Source organism: Nyctereutes procyonoides, unplaced genomic scaffold (genome assembly GCF_905146905.1).
Source record: "Nyctereutes procyonoides isolate TBG_1078 unplaced genomic scaffold, NYPRO_anot_genome, whole genome shotgun sequence".
Classification (NCBI taxonomy): Eukaryota; Metazoa; Chordata; class Mammalia; order Carnivora; family Canidae; genus Nyctereutes; species Nyctereutes procyonoides.
The window spans coordinates 6,875,151-6,892,173 of NW_026575030.1; the positions used below are offsets into that span (position 1 = coordinate 6,875,151).

Consider the following 17,023-nt stretch of genomic DNA (forward strand, 5'->3'; position numbering starts at 1 on the left):
CCTCTCAATTTCCAAATCACTTGTCAGAAACAGAATTATAATGAACTAATTATATCTCCTTACTTTTACGATGTCACCCTGAATTATGCTATTAATTTGGCCATTTTGGCCTGCTATATATTTAATAGCTTTTTCTTACAGTTCATCTTCAGATTTGGGTTTTAACATCCAACTCATTCCTGGACACTGATTTCCAGCATGTCTCTGGCATATCCTCAGAGTATTTAACTTAGCTGGTAGAATTACATAAGCCTTCTAGCTCATGATTTATTGACATTTGAAATAGAATTAATTCCCCATTCATTAGAACTATCCCCAGGTTATGTCCCTGATATCAGGACTATCTTGAATATCCTGACCTCCTCCAACTTGCCGGTGTGGCTCTGGACCAGGCTTAGTTGTGGGCAGGCAGGCTCCAGGGGATCAGTGTCTCGCTAACCCTCCAGACTTCCTCCAGTCTGATGGGGCAAGCACATACTCCTTCAGTGCTGTTCTGCACCTTTGACCTGGCTTGGATGGCGTCTCCAGTTTTCAGCAGGTTTTCCTGCTGATGAACTGCCTTTACGGCCAAGGTCCCAAGATAATGAAAAGTGCATTTGCCACCCAGCTTCTTCACCTACCTGACATACATACAACTTTGTTTTAAAATCAAGACCTCTGACTTCACTTCGAAGAATGCTTCTTGCAGGAAGATCAGTATCTATCTTGATATCTGGAAATAAGGTTTCCAGGCTGGTTGGCTATCTTTCTTTTTTTCTCTCTCTTTACAATCTTTCTATATAGATTTAATTTTTAGCCACATGGTCCTCAAGACCCTCACAAGGGCCTTAAAGGGCAAAATCTTTTTCACGATAATACTGTCATTCTTTTCATTCTCATTCTCATGATTATACAGTGTTTTCCAGATGTCATATGTCATGTGATAATATCATTGCTTTGATGTTAATATATAAAGCATTTACCATTGTTCTTTGTAAAATTAATTAATATGCAAGCTATTGAGACCTCAGTAGTTTTTTTTAAGAGTTCTTAAAAGGTCCTGAAACTAAAAATTTTGAGAACCACTACTTTAAAGTGCCTGGCTCACTTGGGAATCATATATTGGTGCCAACCACAGCCTTATTAGCAAGGAGCTCCAGTCAGTGGAGTGGGCCCACCTATCCCTTATATAACACTGAGAGAAGAACGTTCTTTCTGATTCCACTCTTTTACTAGACAAGCAATTCAGAGAACCATACACAGAGAGAGAAAATACTTACAGTGCACAGAAAGAGCCTTCTAGTCACTATACAAACTTACTGTATCTGTTATGATATATGCTCTGAGTAGACATGGGTTTTCAAAATCCTTTCTCTTATTTATAGGTAGCAATTCTCATTGTTAAGTGCAGTCCCTTAAATTTGAATCTGCAAAGCAGTAATGTACATTAATATCAGAACATTAAGTGCCATTTCCATATCTGACATTTCTCTAGCCCAATTAAAATAATATGCACATGAACATGCCTATAGTTCATATGGATTTGTAGTTTCCTTTGTTTGCCTCTGAATCTAGAGATGGTGCTATGCAAAGTGCTTTGTTTAACAGGAAGTTATTTTTGTGCCGATATAATCGTTTATTCTAGAGCTGAACTGAAGAATCTTAACTAGTCAATGGAAAGCTGATAGCTCTATTTTTCAAACAGATTTTTTGTTAAGCAATCTGGAGATGAATAAAGGCAGAAACAGGTCTTTAGAGCATCTGGCAATCTGGTCACTAAGAGCCACAGTGAGAAGGAAATTAAAGATGACAAAGTTGGATCTGGAAGGACGAGACAAAGTTGGATAGATGGAGAACAGGAGAGGAAACTTTATAGTAAATTCCTGACATAAAAATAATTTAAATCCTTGGGGCATCTTAACTGATTTCTACCTAAAAAGTGCAGTATCTCTCAAGGAATGCCAATCATCTACAAATATTCCATTTGTGTTTACACTGGAGGGAGGGCTAAAGAACCAATCTAATTTTGTTCGACAATTGCAGATTAAGAACGTGCTTTCAAAACCACAGTGTGGATTAAGATGACTTCTAGTGCAGATTCAATGTTTCCTAATAATTGACAGATATTCACAACTTCCACTGTTAGGGGAACCAGATTTAAATGTCATTCAATAATATTAGTCTGGTTCAAAATAGTAAATTCCCAAGAGAAACAAAAAATGATTACTTTAGCTAAAACTATATACTTTTATAATGAAAGAGACCCCAAAGGTTATCCACATATCAACCTTCTTCCTAAAATAGGAATCTCTCCTATATTACCTCCCCCCCTCCACTAAACTATGGTCTCAAAGCTGTCAGTAAGAAAGATCCCTATCTCATGATATAGTTCTCTGTCCTGAACAGATGGACTTCAGTTTCTGGCACCTTGATGAACCCTTCTTTGAAAGTAAATAAACAGGTAATCTGTTAATTAATTAATTGTGTGCATGAAGGAGGCAGGGGTAGGGGAGAGGAAGAGGGAGAGAGAATCTCAAGTAGACACCCCACTGAGTGCAGAGCATGACATGGGGCTCAATATCACAACACTGAAATCATGACCTGAGCTGAAATCAAGAGTCAGAGAATCGACTGAGTCACCCAAGCATCCCCAAATACTTATTTTTTAAAAAGCAGACACCATTTTCTCCTCCTCCTCCTCCTCCCCTCCTCCTCCTCCTCCTCCTTCTTTTTTTTTTTTTTTTTTTTTTTTTGCTGTTACTGTGTTAGTGCATCAGTCCCTCAGGTTTTAAGAAATTCTGGATATTTTAGAAACCCCACATATTTTGCATTATTCTCTTCAGATGTATAGTGTTCCTTAATTTCTAAATTCAGATTCCAGTTTTAAATCTATCTCACCTTCCTTTGCTTACTTCAGTTAGCCCTTACTCAGATCCTATTTTGTGTGAGGCACAATGGTAGGCAGTGAGGATTTAGAAAAAGACACAGACCTTACCTCTGGACCTCTAGACTAGTCAGGTAAAACTGACTCATTCACAAATAAAGGTGTTATCCTCCACATTCTCTCCAAGCCTAAACTGTGCCACAGAGAGAGTTTTGAAAACTCTTCTTATTCCTTCTTCTATCTTCCTTCCCTTTTTCCTCTCTTCAACAAATGTTGATGAAAAGTCTATTATGTTAGACACTGGGGATGTACAATGACCCCAGCCCTCACTGAGAGCAGACATCCTAGTCCTGGGAGACCAGTTCAGGCAAATGAAATAGAGCATGGTCCACAGTGCTCAGAAGGAGACTACCAGGAGTCGAGCCACATGACATCACAGAAGAGCCCTTCTTATTCTTAGGAAGAAAAGTCACCCTTCCTGGCCACTGGGTGAGTCCCTGCACAATCTTGTAGTCACTTGTCAGCCTCCAGTGAGCATTTATTATGCATTAGGCAACAAAGATACAGAGATGATAGATGAAATCTTGGCCCTCCAGACATTTACAGATTTAGGGTATGATTTGTCTAATATTTGTGACCTTGTGTGAAGAAATGCATTCCAGAAAGAAGGAGTATAAAAATTCACTCCTGGAAAAAAAAACCCTTTTTCTTTTTTCTTTTTTTAAAATTTATTTATTTATGATAGTCACAGAGAGAGAGAGAGAGAGAGAGAGAGAGAGGCGCAGAGACACAGGCAGAGGGAGAAGCAGGCTCCATGCACTGGGAGCCCGATGTGGGATTCGATCCCGGGTCTCCAAGATTGCGCCCTGGGCCAAAGGCAGGCGCCAAACCGCTGCGCCACCCAGGGATCCCCAAAACCCTTTTTCCTATCTGTGGTCATAGCAGGTTCCCAAGAGGGCAACTCCTCCTTTGTCCTGAATTTTTTTCCTAGCTCCACATGCTAACGTGGTAAGAATACTTTTCTGCGGTGAGTCGCTGATGGGATTAGAAACACTCATATCTACATGGATTAGCAATCCTGCTGGTTCTACTTCAGGCCTGATTCTTCTAACAAAGTAGTCAGTGTTTCCCAGTTGCTAAGGTTCCCATGATCTGCTAATCTCAACAAGGTCTCTGGAATGTGGTATCTTTCCTCAGTCCCCCCTTAAATTATTCCTTTCCATTTCACTTCAACTGGGTATATTTTTAAGAAGTCATTTGTTCAGCCTATTTATTATCAGGAGAAGTTCAATTATTAACTTCATATACACAACCACTTTGCTTTGGGCACATACTGACACTTCAAATAACAACACAAACCAAGTAGCAACTGGCATCCATTTGAGATCAGACAGATTTTATTATTCTGTAATTTGTTTTTATGGGTCGACTGACCCCTAACTAGTAGCTCCTGGAGGCAGCCTCCACATCTTCCTCCTGGCTCTGCCCTGCTCTCCACATCTGATGCTGCCTAGGACACAGTGTGAGCTCAACAGGTATTTGTTGCAAGAGGAAATCTCTCCATCTAGAGATGCTAGATGCTACAAAAAGATACAATTTCAAGACAGTCTGTAGTTCCGATTAACTGCCAGAGAATGGTCCTCAGAATCAAAAGTTCAGAAGCAATAGTACCAGAATTTCTTAATTGCTGGAATGGAAAATTTCCAAAAGCTATTAAGAAAAAAAAATTCCTTCCACAAATAAGTCCTTTGATGGCTGAAATTCATCAAGAAGTTGACAGTCTAAGGAGTTATAGGAGATTATTTTCCAGTGATATGAAAAACTACACATGCACACACCTCAAACAGAAACTTCCATAGCTTCCATAGGTATGATTGTGTGTGAGTGCCTGGGCCACAGTATTTTCATTTTACTTATTTCTGTAGCTAGTTCCCAACATGACCTGGTTTCTTCTCTCTACCTAGCCCACGGTAGGCAGCTGTATGGTAAAAGAATCTAAAAGGGCTTTGTCGCTGCAAGCCTGGAAGGCAGACACTAAGGATGGCATAGGAGGCCTTCCCTGCTTTGCCCTACAGACACTCTACCTTGCCAAGGAGATAGGTTTCAAAGTCAGACAATCTAGGTATGTAAACCTAGAACTTCTTAGCTACGTGATTCTGGACAAGTTATTGAATCACTCTCATCTTTAGTATCTTCATCTGCAAAATGGATATAATATCACATGCTTACGTATTGAGCACCAACACTGCCAGGTCCCTGGCAAGCCCCTGAGGTTACAAAGAGAAGTAAAATGTGGTTCATGTACATGTAAACAAGTAGGTTCAACTGTACATGAGTAAGTATAATGATGAAGGAGGCAGAGGATTATAGTAAGGAGGGGGCACACGGCTCTGAGAATTAATGAAATAATCGTATACGAGGAACCTAGTACAGAGAAAATAGATTCTTTGGATTCCCTAAGACAGAGCTGTGCCTCTAAATTTACAAAATGTTCTAAGATTTTGTCTCAGGGAGATGTTGACCAAGGAATGATTTAGCTGGCTGTCAAGTAACAGTGGCTGAAATGGTACACGGTTGGTTAGTATGTGGGTGGCATTAAGGGAGAGTCCCTTCTTGCCCTTCTAGGGACCTGGCATCTTCCCTGGCTCAGCTTCCTTCCCTTTCTTCTGGCTCAAGCTAGTTGGGGATAGTAGGGCAGAAGTGGGTTTTCGACAGTCAGGCTTTTTAAGTGTTCTGCAAATCACAGTCATAGACTCTCCTTCCCTATGCAAATGAATATACTAAGATGCAATGAGCATATTAGACATCAACACCAAAAAGCACAGTGGTGTCTCATCTAGCACATTCTGGGAAGGGCGTTACCCTTCAGGGAAAAAAAGGGAGATGGCGCTCCTTGGCCGAGAGCCTACATGAACTCATGAATTATATATCTGGGAGCTTCTTCACATTCCTCTTCCCTGCTGCTTTACAGGAACTATATTCAATTGAGTTATATATCTCAGAGACTTGCTTTGAAACATATGGATTATTTATCATGTTATGCTGTTATAAGAACTTGTGAACTTTACAAATCAAAGAGAAGCCTGCACATGTGTTTTACCACATTTTTATATCCCAATGCTTGTCAACTTTCCAACTTGTACCAGGCAGGCTGTTCAATTCACTCCCCGGTCACAAAATCATTTTCATTCTTTCATCCTTCCAAAACTATCTTGTCCCTTTTCTTCACTAAGCAAAAATCCATCCTGTTCAAAGCCTAATTTGGGTTTCTTTCAAGTTTCTCTGATGGCTTCCCTTTTGGGCATCCCTCAATCCCATCTGCACTTCTAAGGAGTTCATTTATAAAATCCTGAAGGTAAGGGTATGGATTTTGAATAAACTACCAGTGCCTGGGATTAGCCCAATTTATGGCAGTAAGATTAAAGTGAAAAACACATACATCATGGTGGACAACCCTACGAAAACACCAACCTCTCTGCCTCCTGAGGTTCAGGCCTTTGTGTCCTCCCCCCTCCCTGAATGGTGGTAGGACCTGTGACTTGCTTCTAACCAAGAGAATACAGCAAAGTTATGGGATATATGTGAGTACAGGTACATGGCTACGTTACATAAAACTGTGATGTCTAGCCTATGAGGAGGTGCTAGATGCACTTTGATGAAACAAGTGACAAAGTAGGGGAAGGCTACAAGTCAGCAAGGAATGAGGGCAACTTCCAGCTGGCAGCCAGCAAGAGCTGAGTACTTCAGCCAACAGGAAATGAATGCTGCCAACAAACACATGGGCTTAGAAGTGGATCCTGCCCAGTTGAGCCTCAGAGAAGACAAGCAGCCCTGGGTAGCACCTTCACTGTGATCTTGTGAGAATCCTAAACAAAGAACCCTGCTAAGCTGTGCTCAACTGCTGACCCACAGAGACTGTGAGATAATAAATGTGTGATGTTTTAAGCTACGACCTTTGTAGTAATACTGCTATGAAGCAATAGATAACTAAATATACAAAGAAAGAGAAAAAAGTAAAGCAGTCTCTGGCATTGAGAGCCAACCTGGCATTCTCAGCAAGGCCCTGATATTGCTGGGAGCTGCCCTGCACATACTGGGTTCTGATGTTAAAAAAAGATAATTCCAAAGAATGTCAACATCACACAAGGTCTTGAAGATGAAGGCAAAAACATGACCCCTCTGTAATCATGTCTGAACACAGATAAAACCTAATCATTCTTCAAATTACCAAAATGACCAAACATCCCCCTATACAGGCTAATATGAGTATATAGCTTTAAACTTGATTCATTACCCCATCTTTTATAATTTTTCCTCCTATCTTATAAAATTTATTTAGACACTCATTTATAATAGAATTGCCCTTCCTTAAAACATTCTGTTCACAGAACAAAGCCCTACTTTCTTGGTCCTTCCCTCAAATCACCTAAATCCAGCCCAAATTCTGTAGTCTTTTTTTAATACCTCCTTACTAAGATGCCATATGGCTCCTCACTGGTGAGTAGCCTCCCCCACTAGCACCAGCAATAAACCCAAATGTTCAACTATAGTGTTTTCCCATGTGGTCTCTGGTGGTAGGTCACTGGCAAAACAAGAGTAAACAATAAAGCAAACAACAACTACAACAAAGTCAAATATAACTTCATCACGGAATTTGCACAAAATTAGGAGTAAAACCAAGAAAATAAGAAAGAGTCCATATACAGTTTAAATTAGATAAAAACCACAAAAATACAATAAGCTATCTCCATGTGAGTATAAAGAAATTATTAATAAATGGTATTAGGGTAGTGGATAGGAGGAGGAAAATTAGCATGGATCCCATTTTAGATTAAATAAAATGAATTCCACATAAATTAAAGAATTATACATAATCAGGAAAAGATGAGCTGAAATATAATGGATTATTTTATTGGATCCATGGAAAAATGATAACCCTGCAAACAATAACAAAAGATCTGCAAACAATAACAAAAAGATCCACTGATTTAGGTACAAATTCCTTGTTTATAATGAAAAGCAATACAAAAATAAAAGAATGGCCAAGAAATACTTCATGAAGAAATATATAAATCTAGAATATAGACTATATTCAAATTTTCAAGAAAAACACCACATATCCAAAAGAAATGAGTACAAGGAATAACAGATAATTTATACAATAGAAAATAGAGCAAACAAAAATATGGAACCATGGTCCATCCTCTCCGGTGCCATTTTATAGCTACTAAAGTAGCAAGTTAGACAAATGAACATTGGAAATGTAGAGCCATGGTGAAGTTCTTTCATCCCTGACAGTGTTTTATGTTGTTACAACTTATTTGTAAAGCAACAAAGAGTCATAATCCAACATCCAACTCCTAGTAAACCTTTTAGCAGAAACTATCTGCTCAGAGTTTACAAGAGCATTATCCACAATGGCAAACACAACTTAAAAGTCTAACAATAGAAAAATGTTTGATGAATTGGGCTGTATTAACACATGGATTATCTAGTATTCAAATAACTGCAAAGGCTAGAAGCATGGAAAATGTTCAGAATTTGATGAGACAAAAACGAAAAAAAAAATGCAGACTATAAAAAAGTAAATGAAAGCGACCATTAGCTGAATAGCTATCATGTGCCAGGAGGCATTTAGTCATATTTCACCCCAATGTTTTAAGCAGAGTAATGTTATCACCACTTTATAGAGGGACATACGAGGACAAAGAGGGATTAAACAAATTGGTCAAGGTCATATAGCTGGAAAGTAGAGGAGACAGATATGAATCAAGATATAACTTCATACACTGTCTTTTTAACTATATCGCCCTTCCTCTTTCAGACATACTTGATGGCTGCAACTAGGAACAACCATGGATATGTGGGACTAACCCTGGAAGGTAATATGCCAATGAGATGATTGTAACATGGAAATAGGATTAAAGGCAATTTAATTTTAAAAATCATCATGTTTAATGCTTTAAGATCTACATATATGATGCAAATAGCACAATCAAGCAGTAAATTCTGGACCTCTAATTCTCCATGAGAAGTTTAATTATATGTGTCCTTGGAAAGAGATTCATCCAAAACTACTTCTAATGTCACTCTTTTCTGGTAGAATGGGAGGTAGGTAGAGAGTATAGCTGCTGGTACTGGGTATAGATCACTGTAAGAGGGTAAGGAGAGGAAAGTTCAGGTGATAAGAGACCCAGAAGGAAATGTGGACATGCAAAGCTAACTGGGGAGAGAGGTAAACTTGAGGAATTCCAGGCAAGGAGGGGCATACTACCAACAAAGGAGAGTCGGCCTGCTTGTTTTCCCCTTAAAATAATCTGAGCTCCTATCCGCCCACGGGAGCTGAAGACAAAAGTCAGGGCCCGCACGGTGAGTGCATCTTCTAGTTGTCTTTAAAAAACAAACTGGATTTAGCAATGTTATAGGAAAACGTAAGGGCAAATATAGACATACTCTTGCCATCCATGTGTGTGCAGACCTCACAAGAAACTTTCTTGTTGGGGCACTGAATGAATCATTCTCCTCATCTACATTTTCAAGGCTTTTAAGCTGATTTGTAACTTCAAGAATTACCTAAGTCCTTTTTCCGGTCAAATCTCAGAGGACACTTTGACCACTGTCACCTTGCCTGGGTGGCAAACTGAAACAGAGGACACTTTTTTGTTGTTGTTTTTTTTTTTTTTTTTTTTGATACTTTGGATTTTATGCAAGTTGGACTAGAAAACTTGTACTCAGAAGCACTGACTGGTGGGGGGGTAGGAGAAACATGAGAATCGCAGTCCTAGACATTCTAAGCCATTTTATTCACTGTCTTACTCAAAAGACCCCTCACTTTGTGGGAGGTGACCACCTGCTGTGTTTACAGTAGGTCGTAACTCTCAGTTTCAGGAGATATCCCTTCCCCAAGTACATCATCTGTGCAAAATCACTTCAGAAGAATATTGCACGGAGGGTTGGAGCAGAACTAATTTGTCGTCAAGGCTTCAGAGACAGGGAAAGCAAAGCTAGATGCTTCAACAAACATCAACGTTTTAGGGGATGGACTGAGTATGGCCAGGAAAGGAAGGATGTGAAACAATGCCCTGTAAATCTGATTTTACTGATACTACATCTCAGCTGGACCAGAATCAGTTATGTGCAAAATGATTAATCACTGTCTCCCTGAAATAGTCAAGGTCCTGCTGCCCATTCTTAGAATAGAAAAAAATCTAACACTGAAATATGACTTTTAGGCTTTAGTTCATTCTATACCTTTTTAATAAAGTGGGACAAAAAATTTTGCCTTGGGCTTGGCTGAGTTATGGGGTTTGTCTCCTAAGTGCAAAGCTTATTCCTCGACCCAATCACTGAAGTGAGCCCGAGTTATAAGAAGCCTGGTAAAGAAGGAAAAATGCCCATGCTATACCTCAGACATCGATTTATCAGATGCGATAATCGCTGAGACAGGTTTTCTCTTTATATGTATAGAAACATAGGCACTGCAGAAGAAAATTAACCAAGCTAAAGGGCAAATGCTGACGGCTTTGTGACGGTTTCTGTGACAAATGTCATTGGTGAATTACAACTTAACTCCTTCAATGCTTCGAGAGGGTGTAGGGACACAGAACAAATCCTTAGGGCATGACCTGAGGCAAAAGCTCCTGCTGGGCCCCCATGTACCTTCTCTGCATACTCGGACACAATCTGCTTGATCTCGGCAGAGCAGAGTCCCACGATCTGGCCCACGGAGCTGGCGGTGAGGCGGCTCTGCAATCACAGGGAGAGGGGGTTCTTAAGGCCATGCCTTGTCTTTCACAGAACTGGAAAATCTGAATGCTCGAAGTAGTATAGCAAAAACAACAGTCTTGGGAGGGAAAGACTCTAGTTTTTGTTTAGGGTATTCATCGGCAAGGAAAGTGGAAAACAAGCCTTGGGACAAATGTTAAGCCATCTCTCTACCTCCTGAGTCATTCGGATCATTGTGCCAGATTCTTCCTGGTCCCTGGATACCCCTGGGAAGTCATTCTTTACTCCAAATACCCCATCTCAGGGTCTCTTCCTGAGGGTCACTACAGAGCCTGCAGGGAACCTAAGGGCTGAGGACTTAGGAAAAAGAAGTACAAATGGGAGAGGAGTGGGAATCTTAGAACTTTCCAAATACCTCTTTACTGCCACCAGTCTTTCCTGCCCTAAAAAGGAGGAATCCTTTCAAAGCCCTTGGTTAATAAACCTCTTGGACAGGCCTTGAGCTCTGGAAAGACCAATGAAAAATGCAGTATTCTACTTCCTACCTAGATAGCGTGGGAGGGAAACAGAAGGCAAGGGCTCGTCTGGCAAGGGTGGTTATAGGAGAGGCAGGGCTGGCAAGGCTCCTCTACAGAGGCCCTTGTGATGCTGTCCCAGCAGGGACATCCCTCTCTCACATATGGACAGCAATACTACGCATTAGTAAAACAGTGTCCTAAGAGAAAAACCCCAAGGAAACAGGAAATACTGAGTGCTAAAAAGAGAGGGTTCTGAGGAAGGTGGTCCTTCTGGGGGTTGGCCCCCACTGAGCAGCTCAGGGAGGTTCCACATCCCCACCTCCACACATACACACCCCAACACAGTCCCCCTTACCTCTTCATTCACCATGGCGGTCATCTTGGTCATCAGTGACTGAATACGCTGCTGGAAGAGGAACGGGGAGAGGTAACAGTGAGTGGACCCCAGTTCTAAGGCTTCCGTGATGTCTCTACATAAGACCTTTGCGGTGCAATCTAAGGGTTGTTTACTTGCTCTTTCATCATGAGCCTCATGGGGTGGGTGGTGGTGGGAAGGTGAGAAAAGTAAACTGAAAGGGAATGAGAGGCCAGCTAACAGCAGTTGGGGGTGGGAGGCAGCTGGCCATTTTGCAAAGCTGGCGATGAAAGGGCAATCCTCCCCAGATGATAGAAACGGAAGCCTCAGGGGACCTATGTGGGTTACACACCTCTTCAGCAGCTTGAAGCTCATCCTCCTCATGGGCATCAGCTTTTTCTGAAGCTGAGAGTCCTGTGGGAAGTGCTGTCTTCTTGTCCTCGGCCTGGAAAGGAAGATGCAAAAATAGCTGGGCACTGGAGAAGACTCAATAGAGAAAGGACAATGCAAAGGGGCACGAATCTGTGAAATTCAATACACAAACTGGGAGAGGTGAACCGGTTCCCTGACAAAGAGTGGGAAATCCAGAGACCTGAGCTTCCATTCCAACCACAGATGGAGCAGGTTGAGCTCTAGGCCTTACCCCATGTCTAGCTCCATTTCTACTCTGCTTGCTGATTAAATTCCTATCAGGTCACACACATTTGCCAGACTTGCCCTTTGAGGGGCTCCTCTCTGCTTTAATGCCTTCAAGAGCGAATCACTTTCTGACAGAGTGTTTTTTTCTTCAAACTGCCAGTTGAGACCCATGGGTGGGACATCAGTAAAAAGTGTTTACCTGCAAGTACTTTAGCAAGTATGACCAGCATCTATAGAAATTAAACAAGAAGAACAGGACACATCAGAGCACATTACATGTAGTAAAGGATTAAGTACTGCTTTGTGAAACTTTTATTCTGGAGGGGTCTCTGTGTGTGTGTACTAAATCATGACGAAAAACAGAATTCTTCCTGCCAAGAGTGGTCAACATAGTTTAAAAACCACTGGCCTGAAGGATAGAAATCTGAACTGTTTCACCTGGTGATCAAGCTTTATACTCTGGACCCAGCCAGCATCCACTACCATACCACACCACACTCGAGACACCTAGATTAAATAAATGCTGTTCCTCAAACATGCACTGGAAGTCTAATGTGCCTGGTGTTAATTCCAGCTCTGTCTGCCACCAGCTGGTTGACGTCAGGCTTACTTTCTCTGGATATCAGGGTTTTCTTGGGTTGAAAAAGAGAACTGGTGGTCTCAGATACCCTTCTCAGACCATCTCAACTCTAGGATACTTTTCTAAAACATGCCTATAATTGATCCCAGGGAACACTGTGAGTACCTAACTGCTGGGTGTACAGGTAACCTCTGCTTTGGAAAGTTTCTGTTAGGTCACATTGTTTCACAGAAGATCTAGATTTGTACCTGTTGCTGTTGACCAAAAGAAACTTAAAAAGGATTTTCACTTTTACAAAAAAGGGTGAAAGTGAAAACAGTTTTCAGTGTGTGTTTAGCTGGGAGCCATTATAGAAGGAGTATGGCCCCTGGCAGTGACAGTGGGCTGCTGTGCCTCTTTCCCAGGAACGACACTCAGCATCTCAGCATCTAGCTGCCAAAGCTTAGAACTGTATCTGCGCATCTGTGCGTTACTACAATTTGTGTGTCTGTTAGCAAGGTATAGACAGAAAAGCCTAAGAGAGGTTATTTTTGGGCCTAGGAAAGCTCAAAAAATTTTTCATATAAATTCATGGCAACTGCTTCTTTGCTTTACATTATTTTAACTTATAAAAGGCATCAGAAGTACACTCTACTTTGGGATAGTGGAAGAAACCTGTATCCATGGGGGATAAGACAGGCCCAAAGTGAATACTATTTGATGGGCATCGCATGACTTTTCCAATCATAGCTAATGCACCCAATACCCATATGTACAGACATTCTTTTCAGACTAAATTATGTATCAAACTGAATGTACACATAAAATTCTTATTTTGTATTAGATGCTACCTGACATACTCAAATCCAGAGAACACTTTGCTTTGGGGGAAATGGCCATTTAGTTAAGAATAAAAATATGACTGTGGAAAAATTAAGTAATAAGAAAACCAAAAAAGAAGTTATCATAATCACTAGATGACTGATTGCTAATGAACTGCTACTATCAATGATAAAATAGCTAATGCTTATTAGTTATCTCTTGTGTGATGGGTCATTCCTAGTCCTTTACATCTCAGTCTTCATAACAACGCTGTGAGGCAGTACAATTACTGCCTTTATCTTACAGATGTTGTGGACTAAGGCATGACGATTAAGTCCATGGTCTGAAGTCACAGAGTGAGAGGATTTGAAACCAGCCAGTCTGGCCTCAGAACACACGCTCCTAGTCACTATCTGTGCCCTCTACTGACTGAGACAATAACTACCCCATAAAGCAGAGGGAGGCTGGGAGCCACAGCAGTCTTCCAGGAAGGACTGAAGGATGGTGGTTCTGGACAGAGGAAGGGGGTGGGGCAGGAGGGAGCAAAGGGAGTAAGTGTCCCATACAAGAGACTCTAGGCATCTCATGAGGAGTGAAGAAAAAAAAAGGTACCCACAGATCTCAAACTATAGGACTCTACTTTTTAAGAGGCCACTGACAACAGAGCACAGGCTTTGATGTTACACAGACCTGGGTTCAGATCCTTATTGTGACACTTTAGGGGCTTGTGTGGTCTTGGACAAATCCTGGAGCCTCTCTGAGCATTACAGCTTTCTGACCTTAGATTTTCTGAAAAGGGTAGTAAGTATTTTCCTCATAGAGTTATTCAGAGAAGAGCCCTGAACAAAGCACCTGAGACACAGCAAGGATTTGGGATGATACAATGCACATGACTGCCCTACAGCTGACAATTAAGGATCATTAAGAAATATATAAAATAAGTAAAATTTGAGACTGCTCTGTAAAGTCAGAAACCCCATCTTGACTTACCTGATTTTTCCATACTAGGTTATCTTAGGGCAGGCTTGCAATATATGGCTGTGCTCTGCATCACTGCCAGCACCTTGCTCATACCTGTCTAGGGTGTCTCTCTCATGGTGTGGGGGGAGGTGCTGAGGGCCCTGAAGTTCATCTTCACACCTCTGGGGTTAGGAGAGCCTGTGGGACTGCCCCCGGAGCCATGACTTCCAATTACCCTTCACTTCCAGCCTTTCCATGAGCCTGCTGCTTCAGCTCCCTGGCCCACAAAGGTGGCAGGCTGCAGATATGAGGCGGGAGATGCAGTGGCCCAAAGCAGCTGCCACATCCCCACTGCCCCGGGGTTGCCCAGGGACTGGAGCCTGGGGTGCCGCAGTGCTGCCACCCTACTCTTGCTAATGCAGGTGGCCGGCCAGCTAGTCAGGGTTGGACAGAGGCAAAGGGGAAGGGCACTTCCATCTCTCAATGTTCTCTCCCATTATCTAGGCTTTTCTTACCTTCTCTGTTTTGTTCTGGCGGCTAAATCCATATCTCCTGCAGGCCACAAAAAAGGGGAGTTCGATTACTATTCAAAAGTCACACAAATTTGGTCAAACTATTTTGGTTGGATTTTTATATGAGAAGTGCCGAAGAAAATTTAGGCCATATGGTAACTGGAGAAAATGTTTTAAGTGCCTGAACCACAAACATATTCCACTGTTTTTGAATAAAGGGCCAGCCATTCTATTTGCCATATGAATACTACAAATGGGAACTCTCAGAGGGTACAGAGTGCAATATTCTCTTTAAGTGCAACCATTACTCTTGGAATCAGGAGCTGCATTTCAGATCTAAAGTTTAGGCTAAAAGCCTTAAAACTTTCTGTATAAACAAATGTGAATGTGTTTGTTCGGGCTCAGAATGCTCTCTAATGACTATGTTCAGAATCTGGAGTCTGGCCCATTTTTCATTCTCAAACACAGCCCAAGCACGATGCCAACAATGTTATGTGTTCACTTCAGGCAACTTTAAACTCAAAGAAACTCACAAATGCCCTTTAATTTAAATTAGTTTTAGATTCTTTTTTTTTTTTTAAAGCAAGTATAACAATGCAAAAACCATTCAACCTAAAACAAAAAGCATTATGCAAAGCACCCTAGCTCACTTACCTTCAAATAGTTCATAAAGAGTTAAAGTTACATGCAGCCATTTAAGAAAAGCAAATTAAAGACTCCTCCTCATCCCTCACTCATGCCATGCCTCACTAGCTGGGTCAGTGCACTGGCCTCTGGCCTCAAAGCACTCTCACTCCTTGTTTCACTCCCTATCCAGCTTTCCAGTGACCTCGTCTGCAAGAGTCCATGGCAGTCTTCTTCCCTCCTGGGCACCTTCATTAGGATTTCCCTTCTATGGCTCTGCCTAGCAACTCTTTAGCCTCACTTCCTCACCTGACATGCGCTTATACATCCACTGCCTGACAGACAGCTTTGCCTACACCGTGCTGTTCTCCTACTTTCCTATTCGTGCCCCACACCTCAGCTCTCAAGCCACCTCCTCTCCAAAAGCATCACCTATGCATGACACTCTGCCCTGGCCCATCCATCTTGTAACTGCTCATGTTCCCGCCAGATGGCAATCACGTCCAACTGTCTTTGGACATGTCTGCATCCTTTTACCAGAGGGCATGGGAGCCACTTTTACAGTTTGTATTTCCAGTGTATGCTGAACAAATAAACTAAACATAAGTGGAAGAACATGAAGAAATCAACAAGCCAGAGCATGACCCGACATTGCAGTAGGCTGTCATATAACTGGAGAGACAACAGAGTGATAGCTGGGCACAGTGTGCCCACTCATTAAGCATCAATGTACAGGCACAAAGTGCAGCAGACTGGAGTTAAATTCACAGTGTCCACACACATTTTTTAAAGGACCTTACGGTGGATTCTATGCATTGGTTTCACAATGTCTATTGCATCTTTCTATACTGCAGAGGCTGGAAAACAAAAGACTTGATTTTCTTTTTTTGGGGGGGGGGAGGTGGGGAGGGCAGAGGGAGAAGGAGAGAGACAACCTCAAGCAGGCTCCACACTAAGTAGGGTGTGATATCACAAAGCTGAAATCATGACCTGAGCCGAAATCAAGAGTTGGATGTTTGACCAACTGTGCCATCCAGGTGCCCACAAAGACTCTATTTGCTATATGGTCCCCTGTACCCAGGGTTTGGAATGCTACATTGGTTCCATCAATCAGGCATGCTTCTAGGTATTCTGAATGTGCAGCAGCTGGATGAGGAGAGAGGGAGGGCATCAAGGGTGTGCTGTGCTGCTGCCGATCACAGAGGTAACCTGGTTCTGGGATTAGCAGCTGTGGTAGTGGCATCCTGATTTTGGCTGAGGTGGCACGGTTACTTTGTCAGCAGCCATGGCACTGGCTTCCCAACCCCACAAGGCTGATACCTAGCTTCTCCATGGTGGAGGCAGAAGCAGCATCCCTGGAGGCCCGGTTCTGATGTGTTACTTGGGAAGTGACCCTGGCTCAGCCTGGATCCCATCTCTCAAATCTTCCTAAGGATCCATGCAGTC

At 42.0% G+C, this 17,023-nt stretch overlaps 1 protein-coding gene across 2 annotated transcripts in view; it reads right to left on the bottom strand.

Moving 5' to 3' along the window:
* Positions 1-17,023, bottom strand: part of CCDC93 (coiled-coil domain containing 93) — a 95,926-nt gene that overhangs the window by 41,830 nt on the left and 37,073 nt on the right. For both annotated transcript variants that reach the window (XM_055316173.1, XM_055316174.1), the window contains 4 exons: positions 14,957-14,993; positions 11,814-11,906; positions 11,462-11,512; positions 10,523-10,609 (listed from right to left, as the gene is read on the bottom strand). In XM_055316173.1, the coding sequence (XP_055172148.1) occupies positions 10,523-10,609; positions 11,462-11,512; positions 11,814-11,906; positions 14,957-14,993 (268 nt within the window). The remainder of the gene's footprint in view (positions 1-10,522; positions 10,610-11,461; positions 11,513-11,813; positions 11,907-14,956; positions 14,994-17,023) is intronic.